We start from the raw sequence: 19908 nt of genomic DNA, 5'->3' as shown, positions 1-19908 counted from the left end.
GTTTTGAGTTGTGGCTACGGGTATTTTGGCCATGACGTCACTGTGATTTGTGGCAGCGGTGCAAAATTAATGAGCCTTCTCTTGTTACCAAAGTGGGATCCTTGATTTGGAGTGGCTGTCCCGCAGGCAAATCTGTTAAATGGAAAACACGCAACTCACTGTCCCCAACAAGATAAAAAGAGTCTGCCCTCCAGGACATTCCTTGCATCACGAAAATTAGAGCTATACTAGTATGCTCATGCCACTCTGAATGTTCGATTTGCCACGTGGAATGGAAATAGCGTTGCAGTTGTGTACTTGGTATAATTAATTTGCGTTGTTTGCCAGTAAATCATGTTTAGTGCTGCGCGATATAAGTATGCGTGATCTGCATTAAATGATAAATATCTTTCAATTTGGTTTTTAATTTTAAAAGTGCACAAGGGCTAGTTATTACATAAACAAATTTAGATTAATATCTGTACTATGAATTAAAGCAAAGAATGTGCAGTAGAGTGGGCGTGGTAAAACTATTTTTGGCATATCGATAGAAATTTACAAGACAAGTAAAAAAGTAAGTAAAAAAAATATCCAAACATTTTTAAAAATGTGGGTTTGGCAGATTTGGGCGGTTGGTAAGCGTTAGAGTGGGCATGGCAAAACGTTTTTCTGCAAATCGGCTATTGATCCTGATCAAGAATATATATACTTAATATGGTCGGAAACGCTTCCTTCTGCCTGCGTAATTATGTAATACATTTATTCCCAATTCCATTAAGTTGTGGAGCTGGCAAAATCCTACCCTTTCAGTGTGATTAGAATTCTGGCTAAGAGAGCTGACTTTAGGTTCTGTGTAGCAGCAGCATTGGCATCTGGGGAAGCTGGAACAGAAGCTCCCTGGCGCAAGCACATTCAATATTCCAAATGGGGAAAAGCTAGGACTGACTACTGAAGTGGCATTTTCAAAAAGGAAAGTAAGCTTCGTGTTGCATCAAGGCTGCCACCTCATTGTATGTCTGGAATTACAGTTTTGTGAAGGTGAAATACTGACATAAAATGTTCCCTTTTAGTTGCATTTAAGGACAGCTACCGGGAAAATCCTGAAATAAAGGTTCAAAAAAAGGAGGCCTTTGATTGTTTTTACTAAAATGTATGTCGTTTATTTCGATCTCTTTTCGATGTGCTCGTTCACTTAACAGTTAACATATTTATTTAAAAGAATTAATATAAACCGATAAATTAGTAAATTCAATTGAACTAAAAACATTTGCTCTCGCTCTCATTTGAACATAACAACAATTTGCCTATGAAGATAACAATTTTTTAGTTGAATCAAACGCACAAATCGCCGCGCTTCGTCACGTCACGTCACATAAATAAATAAGTACTCAAATAAATAGGCTTAGAACTAGAATAAATATGTCTTATGCCTACGGTTTGCAATCAGCGTAATTCTCATTCAGACTCTACAAGTGTTAGGCACGCGTACTCAAAAAACGGAATCTGCAGCCTGCTCAAGCAAAATATCGCTACCTCGGAATGTGAGAATCCCCGGCGAATTGAGTTTGAAGGAGCTGCAGTTGATTTTCAATTAAGCTAATGAAATGATGGTAGCATGGAGGGGGTTCGAGGAAGGGGTTCGAAAATGCGACGTCGCAAAAGATGAGCCAACTTTCCCACGCTCCTAACCGCGACTCTTAAAACTCTACGTTCTATTTACACTTGGTGCTCCTGCCTCAGCAGCTGGTTGGCGTTGGCCATCTCTGGGATGGGGAGACCATGGAAACTCTGGAGGCGACTGCCTATTTCACGCCCGTTATGCTGCGCAGCCACGGCTTGTAGAAGGTGGTGCGCATGTAGACACCTGGCAGATACGGCGCCGCACACTTGATGCCGTGGGAAACGGTTCCGGCCAACTCGTAGCGTCCATCCGGTCGTTGCAGCACCAGCGGACCGCCACTGTCACCCTGCCGGAGAATGAGACGGATTATGGTACATTCCCTTGAGCAGAGATGGGTTCGATCTTACCTCGCAGGAGTCCTTTTGCCCGTTGGCATAGCCGGCGCACAGGAAGGAGGTGAGAATCTTCTTGTTGTGTCCAGCGGTGTGGAACATCTCCTGGCAAACGCTGTTCTCGATAATCGGCACCTAATTTAAATTAGCCCCCGGTCAGTTCGCATTTCATAAGGCACTCTGTTCGCTGCGGGCTTACCTGCACCTCCTGAAGAACGGAGGGAACTCCGCCTCCGTACTTGAGGCGTCCCCATCCCGTTACGGTCGCCATGCGTCCAGTGAAGTCCGCCACATCATTGGGCATGCAAATGGGCACTGTGGACGAAAAGAAGAGTAAGTTTGCTCTAACTAAAGTGACTAAACTTTTTTAAGCAATATGACATAAAAGAATTAAGCCTTTACAAAAATCAAGATCCTTTTCTATTCATATTGAAATATGTGTATCATTCCTAGATCGGAACACTCACCTATATGGGTATCGAATTGCACTGGACTGTCCAGTTCCAGCAGGGCCAGGTCGTTTTCGAAGGTGGCCGGATCGTACTGCCGGTGGACGATGACGCGCTTAACATTCTTGGTCACTGAACGCTTGCTCTCCAGGTCGCCGGAAATGTCGAACTCGCCCATAACAGCCACCAGAGAGGCCAGGAATCTGAGGACGATTGAAATCAAGGCGGTGAATTAAAATAAAGCCCACCACTTAAAATAAAGCCACCTAAGTTTATATAATAGCTTACCCGGGCTGACAGTGGGCGGCGGTGATGACGTAGCGGCTCGTGATTAGGACGCCGCCGCACTTGTTCTTGGTGAATAGGCCCAGCCAGGTGGACTCCCGGACGAGAACCTGCCAGGGGTAGGCGCCGAAGGTGGAGCCCTTGCCGCCGACAATGCGGCCGGACTTGACATGGGGCCGCACACCGCACTCTGTTGATGGGGAGTGAAATGCGAGGTTAGGAGTGGGGAGTGTTCGAGAAGTCGAGTCTGAGAGTTGGGGAAGCATAGAACTGGTGGGACAATCGAATGGAGGGGGAGTGGAGGGGGTCACTAGAGCTAGGAGGGGGTTTCTTTATGGGGTTCGGTCTAAGTGGTCTTCTGATTGCGCCGCTTGTGCTTGCGACGTGCTATATTTTTGGATAGGTCGGAAATGCAGTGGAGGATTAGGGTTGGGGAAACGGTGGGTTAGATGCGTGAGCGGTTAGGAACAGGTGAAGGGCAGGTGAGAGAACAAGAAATAGAGAGAGAAAGACAGTTGTTTCGGGTCCATGCTAGTCCATGCTACATTCAGTCCACACTTACGAATCTTCCGACCATTGGCTCCGCCGTACGAGCTTAAGGTGGCTCCCTGGTCAATCTCGTTGTCGCTGGGATTCGGGTTAACGTCCTCTTCGTCCTCCTCGTCCACGATCTCGTCGTCCGCCGGTCTGGCCGAACTTACGGTCGTGGTCTTCACGGTGCTGCTTACCCGGCGCGTCGGCTTCTTCGTAGCCGGTCTCCGAGTGGTGGTGGTTACCTTGGCGGCGACGGTGGTGCGACGCGTCGCGGGCTTGCGAGTGGTGGTGCTGACCACGGAGGTCTTCTTGTTGGGAGCCTTTGTTGTGACCCGGGATACTGGTTTCTTTGTGGTTACTTTCGGCTTGGCTGTGGTGACTGTCCTCACAGGTTTCCGTGTGGTTACTACTCTCACAGGCTTGGCAGTTCCACCTGCTCCGGCTTGGTATGTGCCCACGGTCTTGTTATTTCCCGGCTCATCGATCATATCGGCCAGGGCCTCAAAGTTACCCTGCAGTGAGGCCACCAACTTGTGAACCAACGTGTGCATCTTGTCCTTGAGCACCACATCCTCCACGAAGGCGGGGGTGGAGAGGTCCAGATCGCTGGTCACTGCGCTGGATGCAGCCGACATGTTCAGATTGGGGTTCCTCACCGGCGGGAAGTTGACGAAATCATTGGGCGACGTGTAGGTCTCCTCCATCACATTCTGGCCCACTTTCTCGCCGGGAACTGAGAAGGCGGGATACGAGGGCGTCGGTCCGAAGTATCCAGGGAATGCTGGCTTGTCATCGGAGGGCACCGCGTAGACGGTCTCCGTGGTGGATTGCGTGAAGGCCACATGGACGGGGCTACTGCCAAAGTATCCAGGATCCTCAAAGTCGTTAGAACTTACTCCCTGTACCCCAGGTCTTCCGGTCACATAGGAACTAGTGCTGGAGGCCAGCTTGTTGCTATCGTCGCTTAAAGAGCTGTAGGTCACTAGATTTATGGCAGTGGGCTTGGGCGTAATGAGCACCGTCGGTCTGGGAGGCTTTGGCGTTCCATTGATCTGCACGAAGCCAGGCTTCTTATGGCCATAGCTACCACTGCTGGTTGGTCTATGGGCGTAGGCGGGCGTCGATGCGGTAGCCACCAGCGGAGGCTGGTAGTTGCCCGGGGTTGATCCGACAATGTTCTCCGCCGTGCTCTGGATAAAGGCATCCAGCTTGTCGTCCGCCATAAACAGAGGTGGCACATTGTCGTAGTGGTAATCAACGGTGGCTGGGGGTCGTGGGGTACTGGGGCCGGTCACATAGCTGGTGGAAATGGGCTTGGTCGTCGACGGCTTCCTTCCTGGGGAACTAGCATGCTGATCGTTGAAGCCAAGAGACGGCATCGGCGCCAACTGATCGTAACTGGCAGACGGAGCTGAGGGCTGGTCGTACTGGCTGGTTGGAGCGTCCGGCTTGTCGTAGTTGAGAGAAGGAGCAGCTGGCGCAGGAGCTGCGGCGGTTGTCTGTTCGTAACCCGCAGGGCTGGCAGGTCTGGGGTACCCAGTCTGCTCTTGTTCCTTATGTTGGGTTGCCGATGGCTTCTTGATCTGTATGTGTGTGATGGGCGACTCGGGCACCTTATCGTATCCACTGGCCACGGGCTTTCTGGTGCTGTGTTCGCTTATCTTCTCTTGGTTGTAGGCACTAGCACTTGGCTGTGGCTGTTTCTTCTTGATGCTCTCAGCGCTGATGGGCCTCTTTACGGCAGGTCGCTTAGTACTGGGCTTGGGTCGGGGCTTGGGACTGGCCGTCACCAGGACAGGTCGCTCCGAGGAAGCATCAGCCTGAACAGCGTCATACTGAGGGCGCTGTGCGGGCGCAGGAACAGCAGTTGGTGGGGAAACATAGCCGGCAGTTGTTTCCGATTGCTGGTAGACATTCGAGGTCTCATCCACGTGCTCCTGGACTTTTGTGGTGTGCGAGGACACGGACACTTCGGGGGGAACTTGGGCCTGGTAGCCACCATTTCCGGGCTGCGGGTTATAGTTTTGCATTGTCACCATACCAATGTAAGAGGCCACTGGCCGATTCTGCTTATTGGCATTGGTTGTGGGACGCACGTAAGTGGGCAGTGGCTGCGGCTCCTCCGTTTGGACCGTTGACAGCTTCTGGTATGTGGTTTCAGTGCTTGCCTCGTAGGAGTCACTGCTAATCTGGCCATAACCAGCTGCAGTGGCCGGAAGATTTCCCTCCTCCTCCATATAGGACATATCCACTGGATAGGCAATGCCCATCACTGGCATCTTGTTGAACTCGGAGGTCTGTGGAGCAACTGGGGCCTCAGCATCGTCGTAACCATTGGCCGGCATCGTATGGTCCTCCAGCACAGCGGAAACATCTTCTCCGTATGCAGGACGTGCGGTGGGCATCTCAGCAGACTGACTGACAGCAGCGGAGGCATCCTGCTCATCTGAAACCTTATCGTAGAAAGACTCGTAGTTAACTGTGGTGGTGTAGCCGTAATCAGGCTGCGAGTCCGGCTCCTGGACCTTCTCCGCCTCGTTATCCTGGTAGTAGGTTGGAGTTTGGGTTGCTGGCTCAGTCTGAACCACCGCTGCTCCAGGATATCCATAGGATGGAGTCTGCTGGCTCACGACATTATAACTGGGGCCGTGGCTGGTGTTGTTCAGCTGCAGGATGATGGACTCGATGGAGTCTACGTGGGTGGTAATCGAGGAAACAGTGGTGGGGCTGTTAAGACCGTTCGTTGGGCGTTTGGCACTAGTGCTGGAGGAGATGTAGCTCTGCTCCGCAGGTTGCTGTGGTTGCTGTGGTTGCTTCGGTGGTTCCGCGTACACGGGTTGGGGTCCATAGCCTGTGGAGAATTGCAGATCCTCCACGAGATCGGCATCTGCTCCGGGGTGGGTGATATCACTGTGCGTGAACTCGCCACCATCCAGGATCAAGTGGTTGTGGTGATGGTTGTTCGTTGACTGGGCAGGCTTGGGGCTTGGCTTAGGTTTCGCCACCTGCAGTGGCTTCTGTTGGATAGGTCGCTTCATGCTCTCCGCCAGTTGGGGAACTGGTTTTGGCTTGGCTTTCTGTGTGGGCTTTGGAGTGGGCTTCTGCGTGGCCTTCTGAGTGGGCTTTTGAGTGGGCTTTTGAGTTGGCTTTTGGGTTGGCTTGGGTTTTGGTTTATGGTTTATGGTGGCTGCTGGCGTGGAAGACACCTCTTCGAAGGAGTTGGACTCAGAGCTCGTTTGATCCTGCAAGCCACTGGCAATCTTGGTGGGCACCTCGGTGGTGAAGACAATATGATGGTCATCGGCATGCTCAGGTGGCAAGGTGCTTAGCACCTGCATCACGAAGTCGTCGTTTTGAGGAGGCGACGAGGGTGAGTTGATGGTCACAGAGTGCTTGTGGACGTGGAAGTTGGGTGGCTGGACGGGTTGCTTGTTGATCTTCTGAGTGGTCTGATCGTTGGAGGCATCTGCTGATTGGGAGGACTCCTGTTCGAATTCCACACTGGCGGAGGAGGACTGCGACTGCGTGGCCTCGGTGGACGAACTGCTGGTAGGATAAGCATTCTCATCTCTTACGGGTTGCTCCGCCTCCGGCTGATACTCCAGCTGCTGCGGCTCATCTCCGTAGGCTCCGCTGGGCGGGCTGATGCTACTGCTGCTGCCCAGTTGCTGGTAGACTTTGTCCAGGTTCTGCTGATCGTAGATGTTCTGCGACGGCTGCTGCGCCACCTGCTCCTCACTCAGCGACTGCTGCTGCTCGCCGTAGCTTTCGAACGAGGATTGGGCTGCCGACTGCTGGAGCTTCGTCTGCTGCTGGTGCTGCTGGAAGTAGGCGTTCTGCGCCTCGTTAATCAGCGTGCTGGCCAACTCGTGGGTGGGCGGGATCTGGCAGCAGGCGCCGAAGAGGAAGCCGTCCATGCAGGCGCCCACCACCTCGCCACCCCGCTGGGCGCACTCGTGGTTAAACATGCAGATGGTGGGCCCATTGGCCCTTGGATCCGAGCTGGGCAGCGTCTTGGTGGCACGGCAGTGCTTCGGTGTGATGCGGTAGCCCCCAAACAGCTTGCGACCGCCTGTTAAAGTAGCACAAGAAGATCAATGATTAGGAAATTATTCATAAATGAAACAATAATAATTACAGTTTATTTCAATCAATAAATGAATTCAACAGAGCTAAACCTTTTTTGCATGCTCGAACATACCTTAAGTGGGCGCAATGAATTTCCCCCATTAAAGATTCGATTTCAAATTACCCAGATATGCAAACAGATTTCGCTTGCCAATAACCAAAAAGCCAACTGTCAAATTCCCCTCGGCCAAAGCTTAATTAACATTCACTCGGCATCTCTTCTTGGCTCAACTGTAGTTGATTGGATTATAAGTGGAGGGGGTAGTGAAAATGTGGGAAATTCCTTAAATGAAAGTGACAATGCCGAGCGGGCACATCTATAATAATTGCTCTTTTCAGTGCTAATTGTGACGAACAGCCTTGGGCACACATCAACAGCAGGCCCCACACAAGCCTAGACAGAAAAGTATATAAACTCAATTAACAGCCGCCAAATTTTCCCTGTTCTGTGGGCCCTGAACCCACTGAAAACCACTCCAAGACCACCAAGTGAAAGTGGCCCTGGCTGGCAAGTCCAAGTGCTCAGGCTCATAGCAGCCACTCGGATGTCAAGGTTCATCTGCGGCCCAGGTGTGGGCAATGCTCTGGAGAGCATTTCCACCTCATTTGCCAAATGCCGACAGCCACCACTGAAAGGTTGAGGAAAATGGAGAAAGGTTAGCTCGGGCTAACTGGCGGTTTTGATACGCTTTCGGGAGCCTTGGGAAAAACTACACTATTATATCACCACTTTTTTCGATGGCTCTTTTCGGTTCTGGTCAAGAGCCATTTCCAATGCAAAAGTTTAATATTTTGAAAATGTAAGTAATTGTATGAATTGTTAATGTTGCGGTGGGTAAGTAATCTGTGTTTATTGGAAAGATTAAAATATTAAATTGAATTTAGCCCTAAATTGAGTTTGTAAAGTATCCCAACAACGTTTGAAACTTCCTAGAAAAACCGAGCGTGGAATGCACACACCTCTTCACGTATAGAATGAAAATGATTTTGGCAGCAATTAAACTAGAAGTGGGAAAGCAGTGCCCGCGGACTGCTGACAAATTAACACCTCGCGGACGTTCCACTTGCTTCACTGGTGCTCCACCGGGGCTGCACTGGTTTTCCACTGCTGGCCCCAATACACAAATCCACATCGCGGACTGTGTCAATGTTTGGTCTTGAAATTGGAGCATAGGAACATGGGCCCGTGCAAACACGGCCGATGAACTAGATTCGGAGGCTTAGTGGCAATTAGTTCGCCGCTAATTAAATGAAAATCAGAAGGTAACGAAACCGAAATTGCAGGAATGGCCTGAAACAGCGGCAATCATGACTCAAGCCGATCGAAATTATGCCGGACACGTAGCGCCAGTGAAAGTAAAGCAAAGTCAAGTGTAGTGCTCGGAAATAAGAAATAAGAGAAAAAGTAGTGAAAAGTAGTGCAAAAGCCTCCATTAGAATAGCAGTCAAAATAAATTCGTACATACATAATTGGGTAAAAGTGATAGTGTTTCTGCAGCCGCTTTTCTCTATTTTCGCTCTGGCCATTCATCTTTACAAAGCGATTTCGTCTCTTCTTTGCGTCTTCTAATAAAATAACAACAATTCGTTTGCGGCTTTATTTGCGGACATTTCGCGTTTTTACGATTAGGCACTCAAGAGCTCTTAAGTATTCTTCCGCAAATTGTTAAAGACGAGCGCACACACCGGGCGAAAGAGAGTCGCCGAAGAGACGTGAGAGTAGCCGCAGGCGGCTGAAGAAAGAGCCGATTAGCAGCAGAACGGCTCTTACAGCGGCCCTATGCTCGTAACCACCTCCAGCTAACAGAGCTAAAGAGCTAACAGAGCTGATAGTTCTGTAGCTAACAGAGCTCCCAGACCCACGAGACTTCAGCTCGAGTTGCGGAGTCAATGAATTAATTACGGACCCGGGGCTGACTTAATGGAGTTTGGCAGGCAGCACGACCAACCTGGGATAATTATGCAGTTTAACATAGTTTATTTGATCTGGGCCGAGCAAATTGGCTGCTGTACTACCTGATTATGTAGGTTGAAAGCTGCTCTTTAGACACACATATGCGGTAAAATCACGCTTCTGATAGTTGTTGTAACAGACCTGAGAAACGTACATTCATTTAATTAATTGTTCTTCTTGTTTAGTGACTATTTGAATTTAGTTGATACATTTATTTATTTAAGGTTAATTGAGAAGCTAAACCTTATGCCCCCATCTTTACTCTTTGTATCCCACATTTTTCCAGGGCACGTTTTAGTAGCTAGCTAGTACATCCAACGTGTTAATCGTTTAATTTAAAGCTCACATAGACCCTTGTTCAGCCTGCACTTTTGGAGGCTTCGAATCAGTAAATAAATCAATAAGCAAATGCCCACCTGCCGTATGCCACATCAAGGTGTCGGATTGTGTTCTGCCAATCCTCTGACCCTAATTGGCGGATCGAGAAATTCGGGTCGATGCACCATAATCGCAGGCGTTTCTTGTGGCGCATGCAAAATAGGTTACAGCATCGCACCTGGAAAACACCTGAGCAGCATCAGCGAACACACACACATGCAGCCGAACGAAAGTGTGTCAAACGCCTGAATAAATTCGCGCCGCTTTAAAACATTTTCGGTGCTTATCATAAGGGGGGCCAAGATCGGGAAAAATACGAACGGGGAAGCGGCTGCCAGCCAAATGAGATAACAAGTTTGCCTTCCCGTCGAAGAAGTCGCTGGCAATGCCATTAATCATGCGAGAAAATTGGTCCCGTAGCCGAATTCTGAGGCATGCCCCTGCACGGCAGTGTGTCACTTGGCCCTTGGGGCACTATATCTATATATGTACTCTGTGTATATATGCACATACTGTATGTGTTCTGCCTTTTGGCCAACGGAACAGTTATTGTTCCGTGCAGTGAAATTTATGCGCAAGCCGCGGAATGGAAATTAATTAAATCATGAGTATGATGCTGATGCTGATGCTGGCCAAGATCGGCAGAAGAGAGCTGCTCCGCTTGGCACCGCGCTGCTCCGATATGTATTTCGTAGAACTTGTTTTCATGCCCGATCTCCGACTGACCGACCGTTCGACGTGCCGGAGTCCGAAGAATGTAAACAAACGGGGCGCTTTAACGGTAAATGGAAAATTATTATCGATCAATTAGCCCAAGACTGCAAAAGTTTCAAAATAATATAGCAACTTTCTTGCCCCAACATGCATCCCCACGTGTATCGCGCACACAGATCACTCCGGGATCGGGAATCTCGCATTTCGGATCTCGCAACTTGGCCAGTTCTGCATTTATCGAATCTTGCTCTAATTGCGATGTGAAAGTGTTAAGTATTCCTGATCCAAATTGGCACAAGTTATTAGCCGATCGCTGGCAATGCCTGTCAAGTGAAATCGCTGAATCGAACAAAAACAAAGTGGTTAGCAAGTTCAAGAAGGAGTTCTTGGAGTTCTTTTAAAGGGGGTGGTCGCAAATAACTACCACCAATCATATACGCCTTTATTCCAGTTAGATAGTAAGTGGTATAAACTTCTCTTCTTATGGGGTTACAGAATTCAGAAGAATTGGGGTTAAATTGTTTAGGATGCTAAATCAGTAATGTTGTATGTTGTGGAGTTTCAACTTCATAGAAGATTGAAAATACAAGACCTATCCCCTAGTCACTTCCATGGTACAATTAATTAGAGAAACTCTTACTATCGACAGAAAAAATTCCCAAGCGATTTATTGGCCGCAGAAAAGCCCCATCCGATGGCCAGCGGATGATGGCGACGAAGAGGAAAAAATAACCAATGTCACTTTTCACGGAATTAGCATAAAACATCTTTTCATTCGCTCCAAGTTAATTTCACTTTTCCTAGACAAAAGCGGAGAAAAACTGTTTACTCCCCATGAATCGCTTCATTTGGGCTGCTAATTATGACTTCGGATGGTGGAAACGAGAGTGGCGAGTGCAGTTTACCTGAGGTTTGTGCTATCTTTTTGCCTTCGGCTTATGCGCTTAGTTATTTTGCTTTTTATTCATTTTAATGGGCTTTCCGTGCGGCTGTGCGTCGCCAGATACTCGTGTATCTTTCCGCGATGTCAGCACGCAAGAAGGTTTGGTTGCCGCCTTGCGTGAGAGAAATGGAAAGTTTCCTTGCGCGTCTTGACCTTTCTGGGCTCAAACAGCCGTTTGGCCATCCGATGCGATCCCACTCCACATGGCTGCCGATCCGCGACCAAACACACCCATTAATCGCATTGTAATTGAATTGTGGGGGTATGGGGTGTGGTGTGTGGTGTGTGGGGTATGAGCTTGGATCAGCATAAACATAACCCGCTGCATGCTCTACTACGCTCTCTGCGAATTGGACTGTGGCGTGCGCTATATAACTACGCCCGGCTATAACCGATTTGCACGCGAACTCCCGAGCTTGGGAGCCACCTTGAATTACATAAAATTGGATTTGAAAGTTGCTCCGATCTCGGCGCGTCTACAATTTCCATCGATTTGCTCCGATCTGCTCGAGTGTCGCCGTGGCGAATCGGGCACAGCATCGGCGCATCGGAGCATCTCACTCCCAATCCCACTTCCATTCCCAAAGTCCAATGACCACTACGTGGCCATGGTCCCTCGTCCGCCGCAGCAGCGTGAATTGTAACAGTGACCCAAATAAAATTGCAGCGACGGGCGACCAAAAAGACCGGTAAGCTAACAGTGAATGTGCCAGTGGCGGCTGTCTGTGTCCACTGGCACTAGAGCGCTGACCGCAGGTGTAGGTACGAATTTTACGCATGCAATTCTAATGCGGACCGTAATCTACCACTGGCCAAACCAGAAATATTCAAGACAACCCTCACCAGAGATGGGCAACACTTTAACTACACTCTGCTTTCCAAGCAGAGAAGAAGTCCCATATTTGCCCATATTGTATGATTTTAATTCGAAATTACTAAGCGAAATCAATAAATAAAGTAAAACTAACCAGACATTTCATTTTAATCAAAGTTCTAATGACCGCGGTTTGGTTTCTCAAGCTGAGCAATTTGTTAGCTTAGCCAAGCGGTCAAATGTGGTCAGTTTAGCAGCCGCAAGACCATAAATAATAACTCTTTTGTGGCTTGGTTTTGTGGATAGTACCTCCCATTTCTCGGTGGCATTACTTGGGTGCTCCTCACGTGGGCAGCGCTGTTGGTAATAAGAACGGTAATCACACGGTGTCAACCACGAGGCCAACTCAGCTTAGTCCGATTCAGCTGGAACAGGTTCTAAGTGGTAGGTTCCGCAGCGTTTTGCAAGAGGAGATACTATTTCTGGGTGGCAGCCATCTGGAATCATTTATATTTGGTTTCGTTCGCCACTGTTACATGTGTGCACGACTTTGTTTTCATAACTGTTACTATTATTATTTTTGGTGGTCATGGTGCTCTGGACCCGGATTGTTCGGTCAAACAAAGGATGGCCGGAAAAGATTCAATTTGGTGAAAACTGTGCACAATGGGAAATTTATTGAACGCCTTCCGGGTGACAAAAGATTTGCGGCGAGGATGAATCGCTATGGAAGCCTTTTGCCGACCAATTTGTTGGGGAATCATTTCAAATGCGATGAGCTGCTGCAAAGAGGCAGTGTGAATGGGCAGTGAAAGTTGCTTGGCCGCGATAAATGACATCATTTTTGGCAAAAGACCCGATTCCCATTCCAATCCCCATCGATACCCAACAGCAAAGAGCCGAGCAGCCACAGAATCTTCAGGCCTTTTTATGGATGCACGGAGTTGAGTCCGAACTTTAATGCGTTTTCTTGATGTCGATTTCCATGCGAAAACCCAACCAGCGTAGAATCTGTGCTGTCATGCAGCGGAAGCCAGCTCGGAGAAGAGCATTTCACTTTCACCGCCAAACAAGTCAAAACAAATTCGAAGATCGCCGTCTATTTCCTGTTAGACCGCACATCCCATAACTCGGCTCTTTCGGTTTGAGCCGTGCTGACAGCCCGATAAGTTGTAACTACTCAACATAGCCATCGATACCGACCAGTAGCACTCGAAACAATGCCGATGAGCTTGAAAGATAAGCCACCAGACTATAAATGTGTGTGAGTACCAGGAAAGTCTCTGCAATTGAGTAGCTACTGTTTCCAACTCCATTCGCATCTGACACAGTTGTACCTCTGTATGTCGAACCGATTAGTTGCTGGCTTTGTAACTCGAACGAAATACTGATCAATATGTTCGCTTGGTGCATTTTTCCCAGAACCATTTATGTTCATTTTTTTATAGACAGATTTTGGTTTTATAGATTTTTATAGATAAAAATATAGATTTGTGGTTTTCTTTTTTTAGGTATCACACTCTGCTTTTAAGGTTTATCTAAGAAAATATTTAACATATTATTTTTTGTCAAAATGTATGTTGAGAAGATATCATCTTTTCTGTATTTGGTTCAGGTTTCAACCAAGTTTCAAGTTTCTTGGTTTTCCTATTCCTTATTTGACATCGCCTAGTTCGTTTGGCAAGTTCTACTGTAGTTTCACTCGGGTGCTCGGCGTTAGGAAGTGCAATCCATACTCGGCCCAGGTGAAATGCTCCCCGGCACTCGATGTTCATGATCTGTCACAGTTTTAATGCGATTGCGTTAAGTTTATGAAGTGTAAAATGGCTGTGGGAAAACGGTTTCAGCCCTCTCGGCGGCCCAGAAGAAAGTCAAATGTCGCTTTCACATTAATTGCATGTGGCGGAGGAAAGAAGCCGAAAATATGTGGAATTTGTATCCGTAGTTTGCATAGACCGAGAATCTGGGCCCGATTGTATAACGTATAACGTATAAGGTATAACGGAGCGACATTTAGCCAAACGAGAAGAAAAGAGTTATGAATTGATTTTTAAGTAGCCAACTGCCAAGAGTGATTGAGCTGCCGAGATCTATGTGGAGCAACAATTGACCAAGTCGATGATCGGACAGCGGTAAAAACGTGATCTTGAAATTACATCGCTGTCGAACACGGTCCATCAGCCAGTGGCAGCAGGGGTTTCAGCTCCAAGTCAGCTTCCTTCCCGCAGGCCGAGGCTCAAATTACCGCAAGTCAACTGCAGGCAACGTCGACAAGTGCAGCGGCGCTCTTGGCCATGGCTGAAACCACGAATGCAGCGGCTGACAGCGACAAGAAAGCAGCACCGCAAACTGGCACACGCTTCCATCAGAATCGATGTGGTTTGGTTTGGTTTGGTTTGGTTGGTTGCTGGGCTGCACTCAACTACGGCCACTGGCCAAGACATTTTCATTTCGCACGCGTTTTTCCTGAACTGCTTTCCTGGTTTTCTTTCTATGCAAACAACGCCTGAATAGAAATTGAAAATTGTTTTACGTGTTTCGTACTAATGGTCAGGTGTGTATGCGGCCGATGATTGGCATTTGCCGACTTCCACCTCTCTGACGCAGCAAAGTTCTGCGATTGCTGGGCAGCGGAAGTATTGATTTTCTCCTCGTGGGTTTCCCTAGGTTTTCCCTAGGTTTTTCCTATAGGTTTCCCAAACCCCTCGGAAGGGGTAAGCGGGGACGGGCAGAGCAACAAAGAGAATCTTTGGGAAAACGCATCGAAGAAAAGCCACTGCATCCCAAGAAGTCATTATTGTGGGACCTAACTTCGTTTGAGTGATGGGTAGAAAAGTAAATATGTTTGGTACCCGCATTTTGTACATATATTTATTTATTTAAATGCCTAAAAAATTTTCGAATTCAAACGAGGCCTGTCATGTAATCGGTTTTTATTTGAATCTAAAGGCAAACATAATTTTTACTATTTTTGGCTTTTCGCATATCATTTTGAAGGGTACAACAAGCTTCGAAAAGGTGTTTGTTAATGTGTATCAAAGTATCAAAGGACTTGTAAAGCCTGTCTGTAAATTTTGCAGCGTAAGCTGTATAAACAAAGATTCACTTTGTAGGGCTCTGAACTTGAGGAAAACTATTGATTAAACAGGTATAGGGGTATATGCTCTCAGCTTTGTAATGTTTTCCCTACAGCCATAATATCTTAACAACGTACTTATGAGTGTTTTCACCATTTTAACGATCTTAAAGAAATGAAAATGGTGTGTGAAATTTCACATATAAAAGAAGTTTGATTCTTTTTTCGTGCTACATAGAGGTATTGCCGATTATCACGAATGGCTTATTTCCCCCTTTTGAATGTGATTGTGTTTGGCTTTTTACTGAGTTTGCACCTCGGCTCTTTTGTTAGCCGGCACTTGGGCTCAATCTGAATTGAATGGGCTCATACTGGTGTCGAATCCGAATCGAACTAATAACCAGGTACTCTAGAAATTTGTTTCACTTTTTAAATCAGCCATATGACCTCGACCATTAACGGCAATGGGATGCTGAGAGCCGGCACTAACCACTCGAAAGGCAGTAAAAACTGTCACAAGGAAAGTCGATGGCTGTGCCTAACATCTCGAGGTCTTTTGTGGCCGTAATGTAGCATAAAACGAACCAAATAATTGCCAAGTGCGTGGAGTGTGGAGTGTGGAAAGTCACTCATAGAGCACCATCTACAGCCGCAGTTTTCTGTGCCAAAGTTTTTCTGATTCATTTATTGACACAAAGGCATAGTTTTGTGCTTTTTTGCCACGAGTATTGTCAACTTGGCCAGGCCAAGGCATTGAGTGAAAGCCCCCGATAGAGGGGATGGGATGGCTAAGTGAGCCAAAGTGAGGCAGCAAAAGCCGCTGACACGATTCGATTTGCAGCGACATGAGCTTGCAATTTGGCAAATTGATTTTCTTTGCCTTAATTCTACATTTTATTGTTTGCTAAACTTTCTTCACTGCGCGCTCTTTCGTCGATCCATTGCGCAGGCAAGTCAATGAGCTAAATGGTCTGTCACTTACCGCCATTCGTTTCAATTGATCTAAATCCACTTGTTGTCGGCACAAATGATGCGACTATTATTATTAAACTTGTTAAAGCGATGGAAAGTAGTTGTGGTCTTGTTGTTCTCGTCGTTGTCGTTGTCGTTGCTGTTCTCGTTGCTACCATCGCTGTTGTTGTTGCTGCTGCTGCGGCTGCCAGTGTGCAGCGGGACAACGTCGCCGCTGAGGCCGGCGTAACCCACTTAAACATGTTTGCTGCTGGACTGCCGGACACCTGCGGGGAGTTCTTGGCCTAGACCGTCTGGCAGCTCGTTGTGATATGCGCCCTGCTTGTTTCGAAATCGCCACCGAAAATCGGGCGTGAGTGCGAAAGCGGCACGCTAAACGAAAGACTTAGGCGACGAACGCGAATTGAGTTGTAACTGTGGATCCGATTCCGATTTCGATTGAATTTAATTCGGTTTTATTGCGACGACCGCACTTTCTTTGGTCAGCTGCGAATTTACAGTTGCTCGCACCAAAACACTAACACACTGCACCACATATAGTATCTGGCATCGGGTTCTTTATCGGGATATCGTTTATCTTGTATCTTGTATCTTGTATCAGCGACCATGCGTCCGGTCGACTGAACGCTCCGCGTGTGTCTGACTGCCTGATTGCGAGTTGGCCCGAACAGCGGCCAAGATAACGGACCTTTGCCACTTTTGTGGGGAAAACTTTCACTTTAACGCGGGAGAGCGCGTTTTCGAGAGAGCCGAGAGCGAGCGGTACGTGAGAGTATTTCCATTAGGCGTCGCTTAAATGGTAAACATTTCTAATTCGGCGTCTGCTCGGCTTCTTCTTCAGCCGCTTCTGCTGCTGCTGTTGCTGTTGCTGCTTTTGCCACCGACCAGCGATTCCTGTTTTCTCCGCCTGCTTTCTTTCGCCCAGTCCGTGCTCTTTCTCTCGGCGTCCGTACGCGTGCGCGCCTCAAACCCAACTGAATCGGTTTACAGCGCGGCCTTGCGGTTAAGAGCGCTGCGCAAGCCGACTTAACAGTGCCGCTCGCTGTAGCCGCAGCCAGATGCGACTGCCGTTGATGCTGCCGCTGATGCTGCCACTGTTGCTGATGTTGAGGTCACCCGCAGAAGAACGCTGAAGCTTTCGCCTGCAGCGCGCCATGTGACCGATATAACTGCTATTGAAGATCAATGAGTGCCTATCTTAGTATATAGATTTACTTTAATATATTGATTTTCAAGAAATTTACTTAAGTAAACTTTTTATAATGAATTCTAGTTTCTAAATATTTTGTCTACGTTATTCAATAAATCTTAAATTGGAATACCAGGAATTGGCAATAAATTTAAACAAATTACATACAAGTTTAGCATGTCCTGAATTTTAGAAATTTTCAAGTTTACAATTTTACATTGAAGCCAAAGGACTCTTCTATGCCGTGCTTAATACAAATATTACATGAAACATGAATTAGTAAAAACTAATAATTTATCATTTTAAGTAAACAGATTCCAAACATTTTGAAAAAATTTCCGGATGCTTCAGGAGTCGTAAGTTTAGTGAGATAAATGGAATAGGACTGTGCCGTAGTTGCTGCACAGCCGTCAATGAACTAATAAATATAGCGAAGGGAGTTATCTCATCGACGATAGTATCTTCTAGCCTCCAAGTCAAAGCTATAACTATTATATAGAACATTTATTGAGCCTTGGATACACTACCATAATAAGGAAATGCTGAACTCCGAGTTGTGAGCATTGAAAGTGCGAATTCAGAGCCATGAAAATTGCTTTGGCACGCAGTGGGTCAACGGAGGTTATTCCCCCAGCGAGCCTGGCAATTAGTGGCCCGCAAAACACCGGCAAAAGTTGGCGACTAATAACGGTCATCTGGCTATTTGTCCAACTGGCCATGTGGCCATGTGGCCATGCATCCACTGGCGGCTAGGAGGAGGTGCAACCTGTCGATTGGCATTTCCTTGACCCAAATTTCACTGCGCGCACATGAGACGCGAAGCGGCTGGAAAATCCGGCGGCCACAGCGGTTTGTTATTGTTTGGCTTTCTTGGCTGGGCCTGGCCTGGTCGGCACTATAATGTCGGGGTAAACGCCTGACCAGCCTGGCATGGCACTGGTGGCTGGCCAAGCGTGGACTCCGCTCCGCTCCGCCATCACGATCTTTGTAGAATTTCACTTTCGTTATTGTTGTCGCCGCTCGCTGTTTTTCTGTCTACTTAATGTTTTTCTGTATGTATACTTTTTCTGTGCATTTCTCAGTTTATTTTTTGTTTATTTTCCCTTGGTCAGCCCATTGAAATGGAAAACGCAGTGAGAGCCACGGACTCCAACTCATTTGGACATGCCGGTCACGTGGGTGGTGGCAGTGGATCGTTCGCGGCCAGAACCAGTTGGGGTTGAAGCTGGTGGCTTTCTTATTGAGTTGTCTTCCCATGATTCATTAGATGCGGTATTACGACACCAGGGCCGCGAACGCGCCGAATTATGAACGATTTTAAATGATTTTAGCATAATCAACGGTAGGGTAACTAAGACGAAGACCCTGCGCAGCGTTGACTTTCTCTCCATGGCCAGTCCATTGGCCAGTCCATTGGCCAGTCCATTGGCCCTCGGACAATGGAGCTCGCCCAAGAAGGTGCCAAAATAAGCAATAACAAACCCCATTAGCGAACTTTTAACAAATGGCAGTGGGGCGACTCCAACGGTTCGCACACCAAACGATGAAATATTTGAAGCCATTCTTCGACGGCATCTGTTTTAGATGCCACCGCTCCATTGACCAGTGAATATTGGGTTATATAACCGCTAGACGAGGCTGTGCTAACCAGATCCAGGAGATAAATTGATCGTTTCAAGTTAAACAAAGAAAATCTGAATTGTAAAATTTGCAGTCCAGTTTGGTATTGAAATTGAGGAACAAAGCGGTATGATCCATTCAAAACATGTTCTTACAAAGTAAAACTAATAACTTTTCGAAACAGACTGTTTTTGATATTACATAAAGCGTTCAGTAAGATTTCAAATTCCACCATCCAGAATCAGTAGACCTCTTAGATATAATATTACTACATATTTTTTATATTTTTCCATACTTTTCCTGTCTATTTTATTACTTTTTATAGCGAAATTGTATCGTTTTATCGTGCTAATGGCATGCCCACTTGATCTTGGATTTGCATACAGATATCTCTCAGATGAGCCGTCAAAATTTCTATTTCACAGCTGGTCAGGTAATTTGCAGACTAAGCAGAAATTCCGATGGGGGGCAAAGCTATCGCTATCGATGAAAACATCAACATAATGATGGGTGATTGAGCGACAAGTGTGAGAAATTCAATTTCAATTTCCAAGACTGCCAGGCTGCTCATTCAGCGACTCCAGAAAGTGAAGGTTTGATTTTGGACAACTCTACTGGGATGTTGCCATGTCAACGCCTACCAAATTGCCGATTCGCGATGCGAGTTCCCCTCGGCTTACAGTTTATTAACTGCTATTAATTTGTTTTCAACGGCGGCGATGGAAAACGAAAGATCACAATGCCGGCCTGTTGTGAATTCAGTGGTCAGTGGTCTCCGGGCTGTCTGGAAGTCGTTGCTAGATTAGGACCCAATTAATCAAAACGGGGCGTCGACATGTATTTTGATTAATTGCCATCAG

The 19908-nt window shown here is 47.2% G+C and overlaps 1 protein-coding gene across 3 annotated transcripts; it reads right to left on the bottom strand.

Annotated features, from left to right (window-relative positions):
• Positions 1–1113: 1113 nt before the first annotated feature.
• On the bottom strand, positions 1114–17236 carry LOC6543217 (serine protease lint). 3 transcript variants are annotated; one of them, XM_015159092.2, is made up of 7 exons: positions 16250–17236; positions 3289–7332; positions 2730–2973; positions 2460–2644; positions 2192–2307; positions 2008–2127; positions 1114–1946 (listed from the first exon to the last, which is right to left on the bottom strand). In XM_015159092.2, the coding sequence occupies exons 1-7, from the start codon at positions 16479–16481 to the stop codon at positions 1782–1784; spliced, it is 5106 nt and encodes a 1701-aa protein (XP_015014578.1). In that variant the 5' UTR covers positions 16482–17236; the 3' UTR covers positions 1114–1781. The 3 variants fall into 3 exon arrangements, with proteins under 3 accessions (XP_015014578.1, XP_001970385.2, XP_026834674.1); XM_001970349.3 differs by having other exon boundaries at positions 2730–2916; XM_026978873.1 differs by lacking the exons at positions 1114–1946; positions 2008–2127; positions 2192–2307; positions 2460–2644; positions 2730–2973 and adding an exon at positions 2999–3113 and having other exon boundaries at positions 16250–17235.
• Positions 17237–19908: the final 2672 nt, after the last annotated feature.

This window comes from Drosophila erecta, unplaced genomic scaffold (genome assembly GCF_003286155.1).
Source record: "Drosophila erecta strain 14021-0224.00,06,07 unplaced genomic scaffold, DereRS2 tig00000055-arrow-pilon, whole genome shotgun sequence".
Classification (NCBI taxonomy): domain Eukaryota; kingdom Metazoa; phylum Arthropoda; class Insecta; order Diptera; family Drosophilidae; genus Drosophila; species Drosophila erecta.
The sequence above is the reverse complement of the archived record's forward strand: the minus strand, read 5'-3'. Positions and strand labels throughout refer to the sequence as shown.

Excerpts from the sequence above, each read along its gene's own strand:
- LOC6543217 (XM_015159092.2), bottom strand. The coding sequence starts at position 16,481 with ATGTTTAAGTGGGTTACGCCGGCCTCAGCGGCGACGTTGTCCCGCTGC. Across the intron at positions 2,974-3,288 it reads AGCCAATGGTCGGAAGATTC|ACTCGACTTCTCGAACACTC; the intron begins GTAAGTGTGGAC and ends CCCAACTCTCAG. Across the intron at positions 2,645-2,729 it reads GCCGCCCACTGTCAGCCCGG|ATTCCTGGCCTCTCTGGTGG; the intron begins GTAAGCTATTAT and ends AATCGTCCTCAG.